Source organism: Artemia franciscana, chromosome 11, assembly GCF_032884065.1.
Source record: "Artemia franciscana chromosome 11, ASM3288406v1, whole genome shotgun sequence".
NCBI lineage: Eukaryota > Metazoa > Arthropoda > Branchiopoda > Anostraca > Artemiidae > Artemia > Artemia franciscana.
In genome coordinates, this window is record NC_088873.1 from 18,490,935 (window position 1) to 18,510,472 (window position 19,538).

At 35.0% G+C, this 19,538-nt stretch overlaps 1 protein-coding gene across 1 annotated transcript in view; it reads left to right on the forward strand.

Moving 5' to 3' along the window:
• The first annotated feature begins 672 nt into the window (after window positions 1-672).
• LOC136032915 (gamma-tubulin complex component 3 homolog) overlaps window positions 673-19,538 on the forward strand; it is a 90,546-nt gene continuing 71,680 nt past the window's right edge. Inside the window, exons 1-3 of the mRNA XM_065713374.1 lie at window positions 673-787; window positions 9,559-9,647; window positions 15,964-16,151. Of these exons, the coding sequence (XP_065569446.1) occupies window positions 9,587-9,647; window positions 15,964-16,151 (249 nt within the window). The 5' untranslated portion in view covers window positions 673-787; window positions 9,559-9,586. The remainder of the gene's footprint in view (window positions 788-9,558; window positions 9,648-15,963; window positions 16,152-19,538) is intronic.

A 19,538-nucleotide genomic window follows, 5' to 3' on the forward strand; every position in this document is an offset into this window, starting at 1 on the left:
AGGCACTGAAAAAGAGTATAAACATTTCAAAAGATTTTTTCATAAGATTCGAACCCGAGCGCTTAAAAACACCTTTCTTTGATGTTCCTGTGCTGGGGTAGCAGCAAAAATAAAGATAGAAAAAAAGGATACATCAGCGCTACTATGCAAAAAAGTGTTTATTTTTGTTGTTTAAGAAAGGAGTTGTATGCATCCTACATCGGGCATTTGACAATGTCGATTTCAATGGTTTATTAGCATTTTGATTCGACGCCATTTTCTGGGACATAATGCTCTTTTTCAAAGTTCTTGAAATATGTTTTCAAAATAACACTTACTATTAAGATTAATTAAAATATGGTTGTCATCCTGGAGTCATATATTAATAGCGATTTCTTCTTATTAGACAGTTTTTTAACGCCTTTTTGAACTTGTTGCAACTATGGGTTGCAATTTGCTATTTAAAGCCCTGTACTCATTATGGTTTTTTAAGGCAAAGTCGGCTGAAGAACGGCTTTTTATTCATTGAAAACAGACTTTTCTGAAAAAAAAAAACACTTCAAATGGTCTGGCCTTTTTGAGTCATATAAAATACTAATGGTGAAAAGGCCTCCTGAAAAAGTAAAAAAAAAACAAAACATGGACGACTTTGCCGAAAAAAAAAACGATAATTAAGACACTGCTAGTGTAGATCACAGATGTGACTGCAAACATGATTCTAATCTCTTGAGGATTTCATTTTATCAGCAGACATCGCGAAATTTCAAATTTAGCTATTGGGGCCGAGGAAATTTAAATTAAAAGAAAGGTGAAAGGTTTTTTACTCGATGAGTTACTTCATTACAAAAGACGCTGTTACTTTAGTATTTGAATCCTTATAAAGAAAATATGCTAATAAAATGAAAGTAGCACCTTCAGATTTCTTGTCTTATGGTCTTTACTAATATCATGGTTGCTAATCTTGTAAAATTCTACTTAGCTACTTTCGACTATCTTAAAAGGGGGCTAGGTTAGGGAAATGAAACTTTCAGGGATTGTTCTATAGGCTAAAGTATGTACCAGGAAGGTATTTTGAAGTAGTCTGATCTACCTCCACTCTTTCTCCTTTTAGAGGGTCCTGACCTTTGATGACTTAAAAGTCTTTGTGTTATAGTATAGAAGTGAAACTTTCCAAATTAGGTCTTCTGCTTAAATAAAGTACAACAAATTGTTTTCAGCTTAACAACTTCACTCAATCCCAATTTAGGCTAGGCTATAAGGTTTTAAAAATAGGCTTTACATTTCCTAAAATTTGAAAAAAACACATTGATATGGTTTAAAATTGTACTCAAATAACAGGAATTACATTTTCAGAATTAAAGCCAGCGAAAAAGAATTTGATAACTGAAAATTAAGGTAAAATGTTATTTTGTCAAAATTTCAATAGGTCTAGACCTCTCATGTTGATAAATGTTAGGACCCTCTAGAGAGAGAAGGATTAGAGATAGGGTTAAAATTCTAGTTTAGTGACTTTTGGCTATCTTGGAAAGGGGTTAGGTTAGGAAAATGGAGCTTTCAGGGGTAGGTCTACAGGGTACAGTATATCCTGGGAATGTATTTTAAAGTACCCACCTCTATTCCTTCTCCCTCTAGAGGTCCATAAAATTTGCCTATCCTATTGAAATTTTGATGAAACAACATTTTACCTTAATTTTTAGCTTCCAGTCTCTTTTTCTCTGCCTTTAGTTCTCAAAAATACAATTCCTGTTATTTGAGTAGAATTTTGAGCCATATCAATGTTCTTTTTTTTCAAAATTTGGAAATGTATTTGCTTATCTTTAAAACCTTATAAACTAGAATTATGCAAAGTTATAAAGCTGGAAACAATTTTGTTGTATTTCATTTAAGCAGAAGATCTATTTTGCAAGGTTTCTCTTTTAGGTAAAATTCTAGTTAATTGACTTCTTGCTATCTCAGAAACAGTTTAGGTTAGGAAAAATGAAACTTTCAGGAATGAATCTACAGACTAAAGTATGTCCCAGGAAGGTATTTTGGAGCAACTACCTCCACTCCTTCTCCCTCTAGAGGGCCCTGATCTTTGATGACCTATATATATTTGATGGTCCCTTATATTGTCTAATCCAAATAAGAGGTATTTCTATTAATTGAACCTCATGATGTATCATGGACTCTGCTAAAACAGACTTCTACATTTTTCATATATTTGATTGAAATGTTGGATAAAATGTATGCCTTTAACTCAAAAGTTAGTGATCCTGTCAACACATAGCATGTTGTGGCCTCAATACAGTCAGATCTAGACAGCTTTTGCAAATAGGCTGATACATAGAGGCTTGAATTTAATGTTGAAAAGTGCAAGATTCTTCATCTTGGAAGAACTAATCAATGATGACAGTACTCAATGTCATCAAATGCTGGTGTGATACAACTGATTTCCAGAAGTACCTCAGAAAGAGATTTTAGGGCTGTTGTAGATGTACACCTTAAATTCAACTGCTACACCCAAACTGCTGTAGCAGGGGCTAATCAAGCTCTTTTTATCATCAAACACACAATTGCCAGTAGATCTCTAGCTATAGTTACTAAACTTTATAAGAACTTGGTGAGACCAAGATTAAAGTTTAGAATGTGTTTGACTGCCCCAATTAACCAAACAGACCAGATGGTTCTCAAATCTATCCAAAGACAGGCAGTAAAATGTGTAAAGGGCCTCAAAGATAAAGAGTATACAACCCAACTGCAGAGTTTTAAGCTGCCAACTCTAACATGCCATCAACAAAGAGGTGCCCCTCTATAGCTCCTCTAGTCTAATGACAAAGACATGTTCAAGCCTGTCCATTGGTCAAGTAACTGTGGTCATTCAGTGAAGCTGTTCTGCAAGCATGCCATGACAAGAATAAGAAACCACAGTACTTATCACCTAATGCACCTATGTTAAGTTCTTCATCCATTGACACACTATAGAACCAGTTTCAGCTTAGTGTGAGCCAAGATAAAGACTAGTGACAGAATAGAAAGACAACAATAATTTGAGCTATATATTTATGCATTAGGGGTGGGGTGGTGGTGGTAAAGTATTTGGACAGTGTGAAGCTAGAAACAATTCTTACTTCATAATATGCGGAATAATTGTACCTAACACATTTGGTATCCAGATCCACTATACTTTACCCCCTTTTTCCCTCTAATGTGCTAATATATAGCCCAAGTTTATTTCTAAAGTATTATATTTTCATCATATTTTGTGATATTTCATTAGGATTAGTCAGAGAAACAGGTTCTACCTAGATGAAGAACTTAACCTAGGTGCTATAACAGATATGTACCAAAACCATTTCTTCTACAACCATGTGGAATCATCAAAGTGAGACAATGGTGGGATCAACAACCATTGACAGCTTCAATTCTAATCTTGACATGGACTGGACATCTATACCCTGGCTCACACAATGAGATGCAGCCTTGTCATCACTAACTAGTGTACACTGGATTTGTCCATATTGCTAGCAAGTGTGGTTTAAGGTAAAATATCCTTTGAAATGATTTTGAAAATTTGATAAAAATGCAGGAAGGCATTGTAGTCTGATTAACAGAAATAGTAAATTTTAGTTAAGTGGCTTCTTGCTATCATAGAGGGTAGTTGAGTTAGGTAAATCAAGCTTTTAGGAATGAATCCACACTGTAAAATATGCCTGAGGAGCATTGCCAAGTCATTTTCTGCACTATTTTTTTTAATTTCTATGGCTTAGAAGATTTTGTAACATAATTGATCTACACCTGTCTAAATTTTGACAAAAAACATTTGGTAAATAGCTTATATACGCCATATACAAGAATCCATAATTAAGGTAGAGACAAGGTGAAATATAATGTGTGATCCCTTTTTCAATGTTATTTCCAGATATAATAATTGCTTCACTTGTAGATGGATACCCCCCCCCTGTTCCCACATGTAGCCCCAGGATATAGATTTGTACAAGAAAAGAAGAACTTGGACTTCACTGTATATAGTCTGTTTTTAATAATCACATTATCATGTTTACTTTCATTTATTTTCATCATTCCATTTTTATGGCACTTAGTATTAACCAAGTAACATATAGCAATCACAAATCCTGTTAGTCTGTCTGTCTGTCCTGGTTTTGCTTTGAAACCAAGAAGAAATCTTGGAAAAGGCTTAGAGTAGAAAGATCAGGATGAAACTTGGTAGGTAGAATAAGCAAATGTTGCAGATACGTGAATGATGTAACTGGACTGAATCCGCTCTCTTTGGGGTAGTTAGGGGGGTCCAGTGCTTTGGCAAGTTTGCTGCTTCTTGATGTGCTAGCACAATGAAAATTGGTAGGCATATCAGGGACCTGCACAAATTGACTTGACAAAGTTATTTTCCTTGAATCAACCATCTGGGGGGCTGAAAGGAGAGGAAAAATTAGAAAAAATTAGGTATTTTTGACTTACAAGGGGGTGATCAGATCTTAATGAATTTTGATGTTTAGAAGGACTTTGTGTCTCAGAGCCCTTATTATAAATCCTGACTGGCATTAAAACCTATGATTTTCCTTTTAAATTAATAATTGATCTCTTAGAATTTTGCTAGAGCTCATACCATATGAGCTCTTAGCTCTTGTTATTATTCAGTTTCAAAAAGACCTGAAATTTTATTATAATCAGATATGAGTCAAATGGTTTTGACAGGTCAAAAAACCTTTTCAAAGAGAACATAAAACAATAAACATCATCAAATATTGCTCAAAATGGCAATAAAAAAATTATGGTAAAAAAATGATTTTTTTATTACAGATGATTATCAATTATAATTTATCTTTAGGTTGTTTGGCAAGTGATTAGCTCTGATACTTCACTATATATTTACTTGAGGTGTATGGTAACTGCCTTAAGGGATTATCCATTTCCTGCCATATTGTGCACATCTTTGAATACCATGTGTACAGCAAAGTTTTGCTATGCATGGCACTGTTCCCAAAATACTTTGGTCACTCCCAAAATGCTTGGTACCCTTCTGCCACAGTTGAAATATACCACCTGGTATACATGATTTCTGAAAGTGGGCAATGAGTTATAATTATAATTAATCATATAATTAATTTCATCATTGTTATAATTAACATTGTTCAAATTACTAATATCAGACATTCTTACAAGAAAACTTGCTTTATTAAAAACAAAAGTCAGAAGAGAACACAAATTCCTGTATGAATCATTACTAGCCTGTATTTTTCAGCATCAACTATTTGTGAATCCTGGATAGAACTGAGCATTTCGATTTATTGGCTTTGATTGCCATTGGATATAGTAGCATCTCCACATTGAGCTTGATGATTTTCTACTAAAGAAGGCTAGGCAAATAAAATCTCATGCAAGGATAATTTTTGTATTGTATTTTTATGCTAGTTTCTTAACCATATGAAACTTGTTGTTGTTGTGCTAAGTTTTATGCTCACAGTGAGATATTATACATTATGATATCACAATAGTAGGATTAATCTAAACCTGAAATTTTTGGATAGGTAACTACCCTCCATGAAGTTGTGATGCTGATAGACTCCATGAAGGAGGATTTAAGAGAAACTTCCCTGTAACAGTTGAATATTAAGATGGAGGGCCTAAAATCTGACAATATAAGAGATTGATGGGAGAATTTAAGGAAAACAGTTTGTAAAGTTGCAAGTGGTGTCTTATGAAGGATAATTAGAAACACAGCTAGAAATATTTGTGAAAACCCTTTAAGTTTAGTAGAATAGAAGAGGGATTGGTGCAAGAATTATTTGAGCAGTATCACAAAAAATAAGTATCACAAAGTATTCACAAAAAATAAGAATGTAAGGAAAGTAGTGTGAAGTGGAGGTCATAGATAAAATTGCTGAAGTTCTGGAAGATGTAGCTAGATGGCGTAATAGTAAAATAATGTATTGGCATGTTAAACAACCAAGAGAGACTAGTCAATCTGGGCTTGTCCCAGTTAAAGATAGGAGTAGGGCCTCATTTATTAATGGGAGATTGGCATAACATTTTGAGAATGTGCTAAACTATTATAAAGTTCATTGCAATAGTGGATGCAGTGAAGATGTTAAAAATGGAACAGCCTTGGAAGAATAGAAAAATAAGTTTACAAACACAGACTAGAATATTGGAAGCTGCAGTAATGATAATGGTCAAGTATGCTTCTGAAACTTGGATACTTTGAAAGATGGAGGAGGATTTGTTAAATGTTTCCCATAGTAATTGTCTGTAGATTCTTTGGGTATTTGTCTGACTGACCATATTTTAAACAGTAAGCTGTATGAAGGATTTGGTTCTTTCCACTTCATAGGGCTATAATGAGATAAGAGTTGAGAGGACTGGGATGGGCTCTGTAGATGAAGAATGAGGGATTGCCAAAGATCTTCTTCTTTGGCCAATGATTTAGTGCCAAACAAAAATCAGGTCATTGTTGAATGGAGTGGAAAGAGATTGTGAGAAAAGATTTAAAGGATAATAGGACTTCTGGGGGGGGGGGGGAAACTTTGAATAGATTGGGATGGAGAATGAGCATGCACAGCTGTTTTGGCCTCTGGCAGCTTGGGGCTATAGTGAGTTGTTAGTAATTGTAGTAGTAATAATTTATGCCTTCTTTTGGTTTTAAGCAATCATGACCCTAATGGGTTTGTCTCTTTTAGAGGTGAAAAGCGTTCTAGAAGGGTTAGTACCACAAGTAATCCACTATGCTTAAGTTTTGCAGCTTAAATGGCTCAGCTCTAGTAATATGATAACGTTTGTGCATAGCCAATAGTCAAGTTTACACAGTGCCTTTATATCTCTTATGTTATACATCTAAGAGAGTTAAGCATGCTTTAAAGTATTTTAATAAAATACTGTTTGAGTTATTCTTTTTGGATACCCTTGTTTCTTTTCTTTCTTTCTTTTTATGGCACTTGGTATTAACCAAGTGACATATAGCAATCGAAAATTCTGTTGGTCTGTCAGTCCTGGTTTTGGTCTGTTGGTCCTGGTTTTGCTACTTTAGGCACTTCCAGGTAAGCTAGGACGATGAAATTTGGCAGGCATATCAGGGACCAGACCATATTAAATTAGAAATAGTCGTTTTCCCGATTTGACCATCTGGGGGGGGGGGGTGGGGGGCATGTTAATTCAGAAAAAATAGAAAAATTGAAGTATTTTTAACTTACGAATTGTTGATCAGATCTTAATGAAATTCGATGTTTAGAAGGATATCGTGTCTCAGAGCTGTTATTTTAAATCTTAACCGGATCTGGTGACATTGCAGGGGGCAGCTGAGAGGGGGAAACCTAAAATCTTGGAAAACACTTAGAGTGGAGGGATCGGGATGAAACTTGGTGGGAAAAATAAGCACAAGTCCTAGATACATGATTGACATGACCGGAACGGATCCACTCTCTTTGGGGTAGTTGGGGGGAGGGGGTTAATTCAGAAAAATTAGAAAAAATTAGGTATTTTTAACTTACAAACGGGTGATCGGATCTCAATGAAATTTGATATTTAGAAGGATATCGTGTCTCAGAGCTCTTGTTTTAAATCCCGAACAGATCTGGTGACATTGGGGCGGGGAGTTGGGAGGGGAAAACCTAAAACTTGGAAAACACTTAGAGTGGAGGGAGCAGGATGAAACTTGTTGGGAAAAATAAGCACAAGTCTTAGATACATGATTGACATAACCGGAACAGATACGCTCTCTTCGGGGTAGTTGGGGGGGGGGTTATTCTGAAAAATTGGAAAAAATGAGGTATTTTTAACTTACAAACAGATGATCGAATCTCAATTAAATTTGATATTTAGAAGGATATCGTGTCTCAGAGCTCATATTTTAAATCCCGATCGGATCTGGTGACATTGGGGGGAGGGGGTTGGGATGGGGAAACCTAAAATCTTGAAAACATTTAGAGTGGAGGGATTGGGATGAAACTTGTTGGGAAAAATAAGCACAAGTCCTAGATACATGATTGACATAACCCGAACGGTTATGATATTTAAAAGGATATCGTTTCTCAGAGTTCTTATTTTAAATCCCGAGCAGATCTGGTGACATTGGGGGAGTTTGGGGTGGGGTAAACATAAAATCATGGAAAACGCTTAGATTGGAGGGATCGGGATGAAACTTGGTGGGAAAATAAGCAGAAGTCTTATATATGTGATCTACATAATTGGAATGGATCCGCTTTATTGGGGAGGGGTGAGTTAATTCTGAAAAAATAGAAAAAATGAAGTATTTTTAACTTACGAAGGAGTGATCGGATCTTCATGAAATTTCTTATTTAGAAGAACCTCGTTATTCAGATCTCTTATTTTAAATCTCAACCGGGTCCAGTGTAATTGGGGGGGGGCAGTTGAGGGGAACCGGAAATCTTAGAAAATACTTAAAGCGGTGAGATCAGGATGAAGCTGGATGGGAAGAATAAGAACCTGTCTAAGACACGTGACTGACATAATCGGAATGGATCTGCTCTCTTTGGTGGAGTTGGGGGGGGGGGGGGGGTAATTTTGAAAATTGAGGTATTTTTAACTTACAAAAGGGTGACCAGATGTTAATGAAATGTGATATTTAGAATGGTCTTGCGCTCTAAAGCTCTAATTTTAAATTAAGACCAGATCCTTTGACATTGGGGGGAGTTGGAGGGGGAAACTGGAATTCTTGGAAAACGTGAAAATTGGGGTATTTTTATTTTACGAATAGGTGATCGGATCTTAATGAAATTTGATATTTAGAAGGAATTCATGTCTCAGAGCTCTTATTTCAAACCCCGACCAGATCTTTTGACATTGGGGGGAGTTGGAGGGGGAAATCTTGGAAAAACACTTGGAGTGGAGGAATCCTGATGAAGCTTGGTGGATAGAATAAGCAAATGTCATTGATACGTGATTGACGGAACCGTACTGGATTCGCTCTCTTTGGGGGAGTTGGGGGAGGGGTTCAGTGATTCGGCGAGTTTGGTGCTTCTGGGCGTGCTAGGACGATGAAAATTGGTAGGCGTGTCAGGGAGCTGTACAAATTGACTTGATAAAGTCGTTTTCCCAGATTCGACCATCTGGTGGGCTAAAGGGAGAGGAAAAATTAGGCATTTATAACATATGAGTGGGTGATCGGATCTTATTGAATTTTAATATTTAGAAGGACATCGTGACTCAGAACTCTTATTTTAAATCCTGATGCATTAAGCGTCTTATTTTCCTTTTAAATCAATCTATTGATTCATAGAATTTTGCTAGAGTTCATACCATATGAACTCTTGGCTCTTAGCTCTTCTTGCCTCGTCACAAGTGCCATATGAGCTCTTAGCTCTTGTTTAAACTTATGGCCCAAAAATTAGAGATCTAAGTATTATCTATTGATATTTTAAAACCATGACACTCTCATGGGATTCATTTGAAGTTTTAAAGGATATTTCCTCTGCTTTTTAAATTTTATTGTCTATTGTCTTTGTTACCATAATTACACCACATAACCAGGAGTTGAATTTAAAGGAATTGTTCATTTTGAATCCAGTATTATGTTAATGTTTTGGTTTTATGGTTTTGTACTACCATGCCCTTTTATTTTTGTAGTTTCTTACACAAGTCATCTTTTGCAAAAATGAACCAGAATGAAATAGTCACTTTAGTGGAAAAACTATGCATGCAGATTATTCAAGCAGGTAAAACCCTTTTTTCTAAATTTAAATCAAGAGTTCTGGACTTTTTATATTCTGTAGATTCATACCTCTATTTAGAAGCAAGGGAGGGCAGTAATCCCTATATCTTAAATTGGTTTGGCAGATTCCTCCCAGGAATGTCAAAAGTAATGTCCAAAATATACATTTTTTTTTTTTAATTTGAATAGAGTCCAAGATGCGAACTGACTTTTTGTATCTTCATTGTACCAGAATTCACACACAGATTTTCAGTATTTAAGATTCAAGAACCAAAGTGGGTCGGTAACCCTTTTAATACTCACAGCCCGTCCTTCCACAGCCAGTTTCTTATAAGAAAGATGGTATAGCCTACCTTATTTGGATTGGAATCATGTAAGGATTTCCTGTTTGTATGATTAGAGGGCTAAAATGTGCATTTGGCCCCTTCACCTCGCCCCCTTCTCCTCTCCCAATCATCAGATTTCCATCAACAAGGTCAACACAGCAAAGCATGTCTTCCTCTATCCCAACCTATTCAAAAGCCTTAATTTTCACCCCTCCCATATAGTTCCAATCTACTTTGATCCTTTTGTATGATCCCCTCCCACCCCATTTGGGGATAACCTACTTTTATTTTGTCACAGATGAATGGCTAAAAAATTTCAGAACTTAAAAAAAAAAAATTCAGATACACTGTCATATAATATTCAACCTTAATATAAAGCATTAGGAATGAGTACATAAAACTAAAACAAATAGACATTAAAGTGAATAGTAATATTAAACCTAGAAATAATAGAAATTACCGTGAATGGAAAATTTAAACATTAACTTGAATTGAATTAAATTGAATAATCAGGTAAACTTGAAATGGACAAAAATTACCAAAAATATGAATGGGGCTACCACCCCCTCAATTTACCTAAGGACTAGAGTGTTTTTTGTACTTAACTGAAAACAATATATATTTTCTTTTATTTTATTTGTCATAGCATCAACACAAATAGAACCTAAGCATAAACAACTTAGAAATACCTTTGTTGATTGGAAAAGTGGAGAACAAGGCTCTATTACTAGGTCAGCTCTTTTCAGTAATGTCATCTAGACCCTCAGTAAAAATGTTCTTCCTCATCTAATTGAACCCAGTGTTGATGTTAGCCACCTCTGCTACACAGGCAATATTCTTGTGATATTTCATACTCTACAAGCTTTTTCATTGAATATACAGTGCATTTTTGTTTTTCTTTTTACAATTACCACTCTCATAAATCCTCAAGTTTGTGTTGTTAGATTGTATACATCAATAATTGCAAATTGATTGGTAATGCTCCACCTTTTCTGCTCAGAATAATTGTTTGATTGTTATTAAAAGTTTGGACAGAATTTGGATTTTTAGAATTTGGATTAACTTTAGTTTTGTTGAATATGTCCTTAATAATATTTTTATTATAGAATTTCAGTTTGATTTTCAGATTATTGTTTATATGCACGGAAATTCTGCATGGCTTTTTGTCTTCTATGTGGTTGAAGTCATTGTGACATAAACAGTAGGGTTCTCTGATGTTTAAATTCCTTATATACAAATGTAAAAATGCATTAAAACATTGTATGTAAATATGGAAAGAGGAATATTACCATGTAAAATTGCTGAAAACAAAGCTCCTGGTAGCACTTGCTTCCCCTCTCCCCAAAGAGATTTCTTGGTGCTTTTTCTGATACCCTGCCTTGTCCTTTCCACCTCTATGCTGGTAGGCATGTAAATGTGATGTAATGTTTTATGCTACATAGAAAAAGATTTTGCAATGAGAGGGGCACTGTTATCCCCCCTATAGCACCAATAATAAAGGTATACACAAAAACATTCGTAGAAATCAAGAGGGATTAGATATCAGTCCCTCCCCTCTTCTCCAAGAATGGATAGAGTTGAGTTAGAATATTTGGGCATTCAATCAATCAATCAATTTATTGATACTAAAAGAAAAACTATTACAAAAGTAAAGTGGTTACTAGGCCCAAGAAGCTTTGCTTGTAATGGACCACAGAGAACAAGAATAAAACACTATTATAAAATATATACAAAAAAAAAAAAAAAAAAAAAAAAAAAAAAAAAAAAAAAAAAAAAAAAAAAAAAAAAAAAAAAAAAAAAAAAAAAAAAAAAAAACACTGGTAACAAGACAAGGACATTGAATAGATAGGATATATAACAGATAGAAGATTTAGAAGGAGATTTAACATATAGCTGAAAATGATTTTAAAAGAAGAGAAGAGACATACAAATTAGGAAAGGATTAATAAAGAAAGAAAAATTATTGAATTGGAAATACCCGACGAAATAATGCTTTTGCAGAAAGAAAAAGAGGGACATCCGAAGGGATGGAGTTCCATAATAGAATTGATTGATATACTGGAGACCTCTGGCCTGCTGTAGAAGATCGTTTTGGTAAAATAAATCGTCGAGAAGAATTACATAAAGAAGAAAAGTACCTACCTGAGCCTGTCCGTGAGAAAAACTGCTGTAGGGGCGGTGGGAGAGTACCTAGAAAAGCAGAATGCGCAAAATAAAGGGTACTTTTACCTATAATATGATCCAGCGGAGCTATTCCAGTATCATTATAAAGATCAGAGGAAGGGTAAAGCCGAGGGAGAAGAAAAGTAGCCTTCACTGCCCTATTTTGGGCTCTTTGAAGTGAGCAGAGAAGAGATTTATTAGTATTACCCCAGACAGAGCAGCAATAAGAAAGGTAAGGATAAATAAAAGCATAATAAAGAGAAACCATAATATCAGGAGGAAGAAATGAGTTAATCCGGTGCAACATTGAAGACTGGCGGAGGATTAAGGAACGGGTGTGAGTTATATGCGGTTTGAAAGAAAGAAAACAGTCAAGATACACACCAAGAAATTTCACCACAGTAGCTTGTGGTATAATATCATTCCCAAAAGTCAGGGTGATTGGCTCCTGTACGTCTTGCATACGGTAAGGGGTCCTGAAGTTGACAATGGCACTCTTTCGGCTGTTAAGAGCCATACCATTTGACCAGCACCAATCCTTTACTTTATCAAGAAGACCTTGAGCCATAGAAGTGGCAGATGGCAGGTCCACCGCAGCAATGAAAAAGTTACTGTCATCAGCAAAAAGAACAGGGTGAACATGGGGATGAAGACCATCAACAAGATCATTGATGTAAATTAGAAATAAAAGTGGACCAAGCACAGAGCCTTGTGGGACACCTTTCAATACAGGCAAAGTAGAGGAAGAAGTACAATTAACCAAAACATACTGAGATCTCTCTGAGAGGTAGGACCTAAACCATTCTAGTGGGACTCCATGCACTCCAAATAAAGATAGTTTAGACAGAAGAACATTGTGGTCAACCATATCAAAGGCCTTAGAAAAGTCGAGAAATAGACCCAAAACACACAAGCCCTGGTCCAGATTAACACGCACAAACTCAGTTGCATCAGAAAGTGTGTGCAAGGTAGAGAATGAGGGACGAAAACCATACTGATGGTTAGTGATGAGAGGATTTCCAGCAGTCGAATTAGTACTAAATACAAATGAAGAGAGTGGACGATACACTACTTTTTCAACAACCTTTGAGATGACGGGAAGAAGAGAAATAGGTCTGTAATTTGAAATTAGAGAAGAATCACCTTTTTTATGCAAGGGTACAACGGTAGCAACTTTAAATAAATGAGGAAAAAAACCAGAAGAAAGAGAGAGGTTAGTTATGTGTGAGATGGGATGAGAAATAAACTGACTGATTTTTTTAAGGACATTATTACTCAAACCAAAACTATCAACTGAACAACTACTTGGAAGTTGAGAAATAATACTAGAAATCTCAGTAGTACTGCATGGGGAAAGGAAAAAAGACTTCTCTGTCATAGGAAAACAACTTACTCTACTCGGGGGTGGAATGAGAACTGAGGGAAGTGTGGTGAAATACGAATTGAAGGTACTTGCTAAGGATTTTTTATCCACAACAGATCCATCAGCTTTCCTATAAAGAGATGGGGAAGATTGTTTGAGTTTCTTACGGGAGAGAGCTTCATTAATTACAGTCCAAACCTTGCGCAAATTCCCTTTACACTCATTAATTCGACGTGAAAAATACAGCTTTTTTGCTAAACGAACTGAAGAAGTGAGCACATTTTTGTAATGTTTATACTTCAGAAGATCTTCCTGTGTCTTACTTTTACATGCAGCCTTGAACAAAGACGCCTTCATATGGGTTGCATTGATCAGACCTCTAGACATCCATGGGCATTTAGGTGTAAAATTCCTTGGCCTCTTTCTATGAGGAAAATGCTTATCCAACAGAGTGCCCATACGACACAAAAATAATCTAGTTGCACAATCAGCATCATTAGCTTCAAGAACACTAGACCAATCATTACTCTGAAGACTATGTATTAAATTAGAAATTTCTCTATCTGTAAAAGTTCTAAAAGAAGACTTGCCTTTCTCATCCACAGTAATCTCTGTTTTAGGCACAGATAGTGATAGATAAATAGGGAAGTGATCAGAAAGATCAGTGAAAACAAGACCAGACGAGAACTTCAAATTAGGAGAAAGAGAAGTGAAAATATTATCTATTAAAGTGGCAGAATTTCTTGAAGGGTCAACACGTGAAGGAAAAAAAATTGAAGGAAGTAGCCCAGAAGAAGAAAATACATCAAAAAGATGGTCACATTCATCATTTGATCCAACATTTAACATATTACAATTAAAGTCTCCCAAAACACAAATCCGTTTTTTAGAGAAAGTCCCCACACCAGAAAGCTGATCAAGCAAATCACAGAACAGATGTGTTGGAAAAGGAGGGGGCTTATAAAACAAACAAACAGTATCACATGCAACCTGGCTTTTCAGATCAATAAAATATAATCTTTGACCCACTCTCCCATTGCCTACAATATGACCTACCTTATAATAGCTGATGTTATCCTCTGCATCACTGTATGTAATTTATGAAATATGAAGCAAATCAGTTTGGTTGAAACTTTGAAATAAATATCAAAACGAAATTTAAAATAAAATAAAACTTTAAAATAAAACAAAACTTTAAAATAAATATTAGAAACATTTTTCTGCTACAAGAAAGGATGTATCACTCCGCAACACTATTGTTGGGCTTAGTCTAAGGAAAGGGAGATAAGATATCATTTCCTATCCCTCCCCCCCAACCTTTCTGTATTTATTTGTAGATACATGGGGAGTTAAACAATTCGGGCATTGTAATGTTCTCTCTTATGCCTCCGCTCTCTCCCCCTTCTACATAATGACCCGCCACGACCCCCTCATAATAGCTATTAATTAATTAAACATCACTAAAGAAGGTTTCATGAAAAATAAAGTGAATCTAATCAGTAAAATCAAGCATTAGCATTAATACTCATATTAATCATTTAGGCTATCTTATATGGACTACGTGAATTTTCAGGAACAAATACACCACCATGCAGAAGTGCTTCTGCTGCTACTGAGAAATTATATACTTTTCAATCGGTTGGCCATCTCAGAATTTTCAATCGATAGCAACTCGTTTTTTTGGCAAAACCATAGTTTGGTGCTACAAAATGACAGAAAATGCTCCTCTTCCATGGCAGAGTTTTTTTTTTTGGTGCTAGAGCTTTTTATTTCTGTTGGAGTAAGCCGTTTCCTGATGTTCTTGGACCATTGGTTCAGTTCAGACACCCCTGGGGATAACACTCATCTGTTATCTTTTTTCTCAGAAAAAAATCCACATTTTTGTAGATAAGAACTTGAAACCTCTACAGTAGAATTCTCTGATATTCAGAATCTAATGATGTAATTTACACTAAGATTGCTTTCTTTTCGGGGGCTGTTCCCCCCGCTTAAATCAGGCACATTTTCTCATATTCATAGTCTTTGATGGTAACATTAAACTTAATAAATTTTATATATTTGGAATCAGAATAAAAAGCCAATTCTTTTGATCTGTTAAAGAACTCTCATATAATGAAGAAATCGCATTGCAAAGCATAGCCATTTATAATAAATATATGCGTCTATAGTATTATTAAGGAATCTCCTTTTTGTATGCACAGCACCATTTAGAGGAACTAAGAGTATTTTTAAAGAGAACTAGCTTTTGAAAAATTGAGAATGAAGAAAGGTGGCGGGGAGGGGGAAGGTAATAATCAGAAACAACATTTTTTTCTGTCACTTTTTTGCCAGTTAGAACGGTTTGAAAACCATCGTTTTTCTTGATATTGTAAAATTTCACATTTTTATGTATGTTGTTCTTGTAAGGATGGAGGAGAAGCAGTTGCCCAATTTTGTGTAAGTGAGATAAATAAGAAGTATGTTTTTAGATGAGACAGCAAAGAAAATGGCAGTGCAATCAGCTATGCAGTGCATAGCTACTGGACCAGGTAGTGGGAAGTATACACCTGCACAAGAGTTTGCCATAATGGAAAGGATCAAACTCCATTTCTGTGAAAAGAGAAGACAAACTGACGGTGTTCGATTTATTGAACTTTGTGACAAATTGAAAGGAAGTGTAAGTTTTCTATAGCACAATCCCTTCAATGTATAAATAAAGAGAAAACTTTTGAGAAAAATGACAACAACAAAACTTTAATTAAAAGTTTAAGCTAAATATAATAATGTAGCTTATTATCTAGATAACTTTATCAACCACAAAAAAACCACCTAAAAAAACAACAAATGAAACATTCAGAAAAACATCATTAAAAAAACTCGAAAAACTCTATTCAGATGCTATCTTTTGGTAGGTGTAATTCAAGCATATAATTTTCATCTTTGTATGCTATTTTATGGTGTGTTGTAATTCTCTTCTTTTTTTTAGTCTAGGTTTTTCATAAAGTTTTCTGGGTTTGGAAACAAAATATTGGGGCTTTGCAATTTTATTTGTTTCATTTTCTTAATTTAAAAGCTTTATCCATTATTTTACTTTTCTATATTATAATTTATTCATGTATATAGGCCTACTGGCTATTAGATATTATGTTTGATATCTAATAAAATTATTATATAGTAATTATAATATCAGATACGTCATGTTTCAATAAAAAAATGAAAAACAAAAATTCTGTCAATTTTCAGCCCTGTTTTGGCAATCTTGTCCCATAAATATATTTGATCAATTACAACAATCTTGTTGTGAGACATTTCCTGGAATAAATTTTAAATATTTATTTATCAATCAATCAATAAATTTATTTCTGGCCCGTTAACAAAACAAAGGAGGGTTTGTAGCCCTAATGACGGAGTAAGAAAACAATAAAAAGAAAAAATAAACAACAACGAAAAGAGAGATTTCAATCAATAAACACTAACAGAACTACATACTCTACGAAGAGGGAATACCACTGGTGGTTGAGTTTTCTAGCGGAGGATTTGAAATCTTCCACTCTTTTATCAGTAATGTTTGCAGGCAGAATCAATCTAAATTTTTCTACCAGAGAAGAATTACTGGTCCAAGCAGGCAGATGCAGCAAATACTTGGCGAATCTGAAATAGATTTGGTTAATAATTTTTTTGTTTGAAGCAGAAAAATTTAATGAGTATAAACCCTTTCGGGTGCCAGGTTCAGGGCACTGAAGGTTGGTTCTTCCTCTTAGTGCTCTTATTAATTTTTTAACAAGGTCACCCACGACGTCTTTGATTTCACTTATTTGAATGGCAGCTGAGAAAGAGTGTGACTATGATAGTCCAAAAGGCATTATGGGCTGTTTTCTTTTATCGAAGTGATGTTTATCCATCTGTCTACGAAATATAGTACACCCAATTCATTGGTTTGTCTCCAAGAATTTCGGATAAAAATTCTGTATGTTTCAGGAAACGATTATTTAAAGATTGATTTCAAAACCTTAAATTTTCATTTTTTTGCTTATTTTTGAAATTTCAGATTTTAATGCCTGTTGCATTTGCATTACATTGCCTTTTGTCGTTGCTAGATTGAACCGAATATATTCGTTAAACGTCATATAATAATATGCCGTTATGACAAATACATGTTCTCATTATTGAATGAATTGGAACGCAATTTCGAAATCTTAAATTCTAATTGTTTTTTTTTTCTCATTTTTGAAATTACAGATTTTGATGTTCTTTGTATTTTGTTGTGTAGGGCTATCTCATTATTGAATGAATCGGAACGTTGAAAGATACAACAAACAAATACAATGTATACTGGGCTGCGTTGTATGCAGCCCAGTATGCAGCCATTGAGCAACCCGCGCTTGCTCAATGAGCTTGTGGCCACACTAAAACTAATCGCTTGAGTTTAATAAAGCTTAGAAAAATTTAATGATGCAAACATAAATAACAATAATATAACTGACAATAATCATACTAATAATAAGGCTAAAAAAATGAGGAGAAATAAGCGAAATAAAATAAACAGAACAAAGGAAAAAAGTGAAGCCATTAATGAAATAAAGCTAAGAATAATTTAGCTTTATTGCTTACGTCTCAAAACACAAATAAACATTAAAAAATAACCAAATTACCTTGCATAGTCGAAAATAATTTATATATATATATATATATATATATATATATATATATATATATATATATATATATATATATATATATATATATATATATATATATATATGTAAGGATATTGTTTTTGTAGTAGGTTTACCCAAAGGCAATGGTGGTTTTGTCATAAGTCACTCAGTGCTTCAGCTACATATTCCCTATACTTTCGCCGGGTAGTTTTCCTGTATGGTAGGTTGTTGTACTCTGAATAAATCTGCAAGACAGGCACAGAAAACTTTTCCTGGGGCGTCAATGCAGAGAACAATTATTTTGTAAAAAGCTGCAGAAGGGCTCATTCCAACCCACATTGTGAGTTCTAATTATCGGGGTGGGGCTGTGGAAAATTTTTGTTCAATATTTGTAAGAGCATCTATTAAAAATAATTAACAAGTCCCAAATGTTTTAAGCTTGTGAGGCATTTGTTAATGTTTAAAAACTTATGTTAAGTTATAAAGTTGTTTTGCTTTATAAATGAAACTTCAAGGAGAAGCTCCTATGGCCTGGGAATATGAAATAGATTTTAATAGTCGAATAAAGCGGCCAAATAAAGGTGTACAATAAAAGTTCTGAGCATGAAAGGTGTATGTTGCTAGCGTTTGTCGCCACCTCTCAACTTAGTAATTTCGAAGCTGCAATGAACGTCATTTGTAGTAGAAAGCCGAGAACACAGTTGCAGAAAATAAAATAAAAGAATAGCCTAGTGATGTTTCTATCGATGACTAGATTAGCTAAATAAGTTTTTTAGATTAGTAACTGTAATAAGTTGAAGTTTGTCATGGTACGTCTATGGAGCATAAGACGTTGGTGTTCTTAATGCTCTCAGTGTGTCTTGGTGTTTCTCAGTTTGTTCTTGGTACTATGATTCTTACAACAAGTTAGTAAGTTAGTTATTTAAGTCCCATCCATCTTCATGAGAAGTTTTTGGGCTGCTCCTTTCGATTCAAGGATCATTGCTCGTTATACTGTTCTGTCAGGTACAGTTCTGGGTAGTTTTGTTGATATGTTGCTGGCCAAAGTCGTCAATCCAACTCTTGCAAGGCCTTCTCCGTGGTTGACGTCCTTCAGTAGTCCCTTCGAGCGAGGTCTTGAGTAGTCGAATAGGGTCCATTCTCTTTGCGTACCCGAGCCAGCGTAACTGTTGTCTTCTAACATGGTTTAGGACCGTCTCTGGTGATTTTTAGTCTTCTCCGGATTTCTTCATTGGTGACGCGGTCTCTGTACTTAATCTTCACTATCCGACGTAGACATAACATTTCTAATGCGAGTGCGCTCGTTTTTCTACTTTTATTCTCCAAGCAAGGCCGTATCCAGGTTAGCAGGTTTGAATCTCCCCTCTCGAAATGTTCGTCCGACTAGTAAAAACGTAACAAAAATG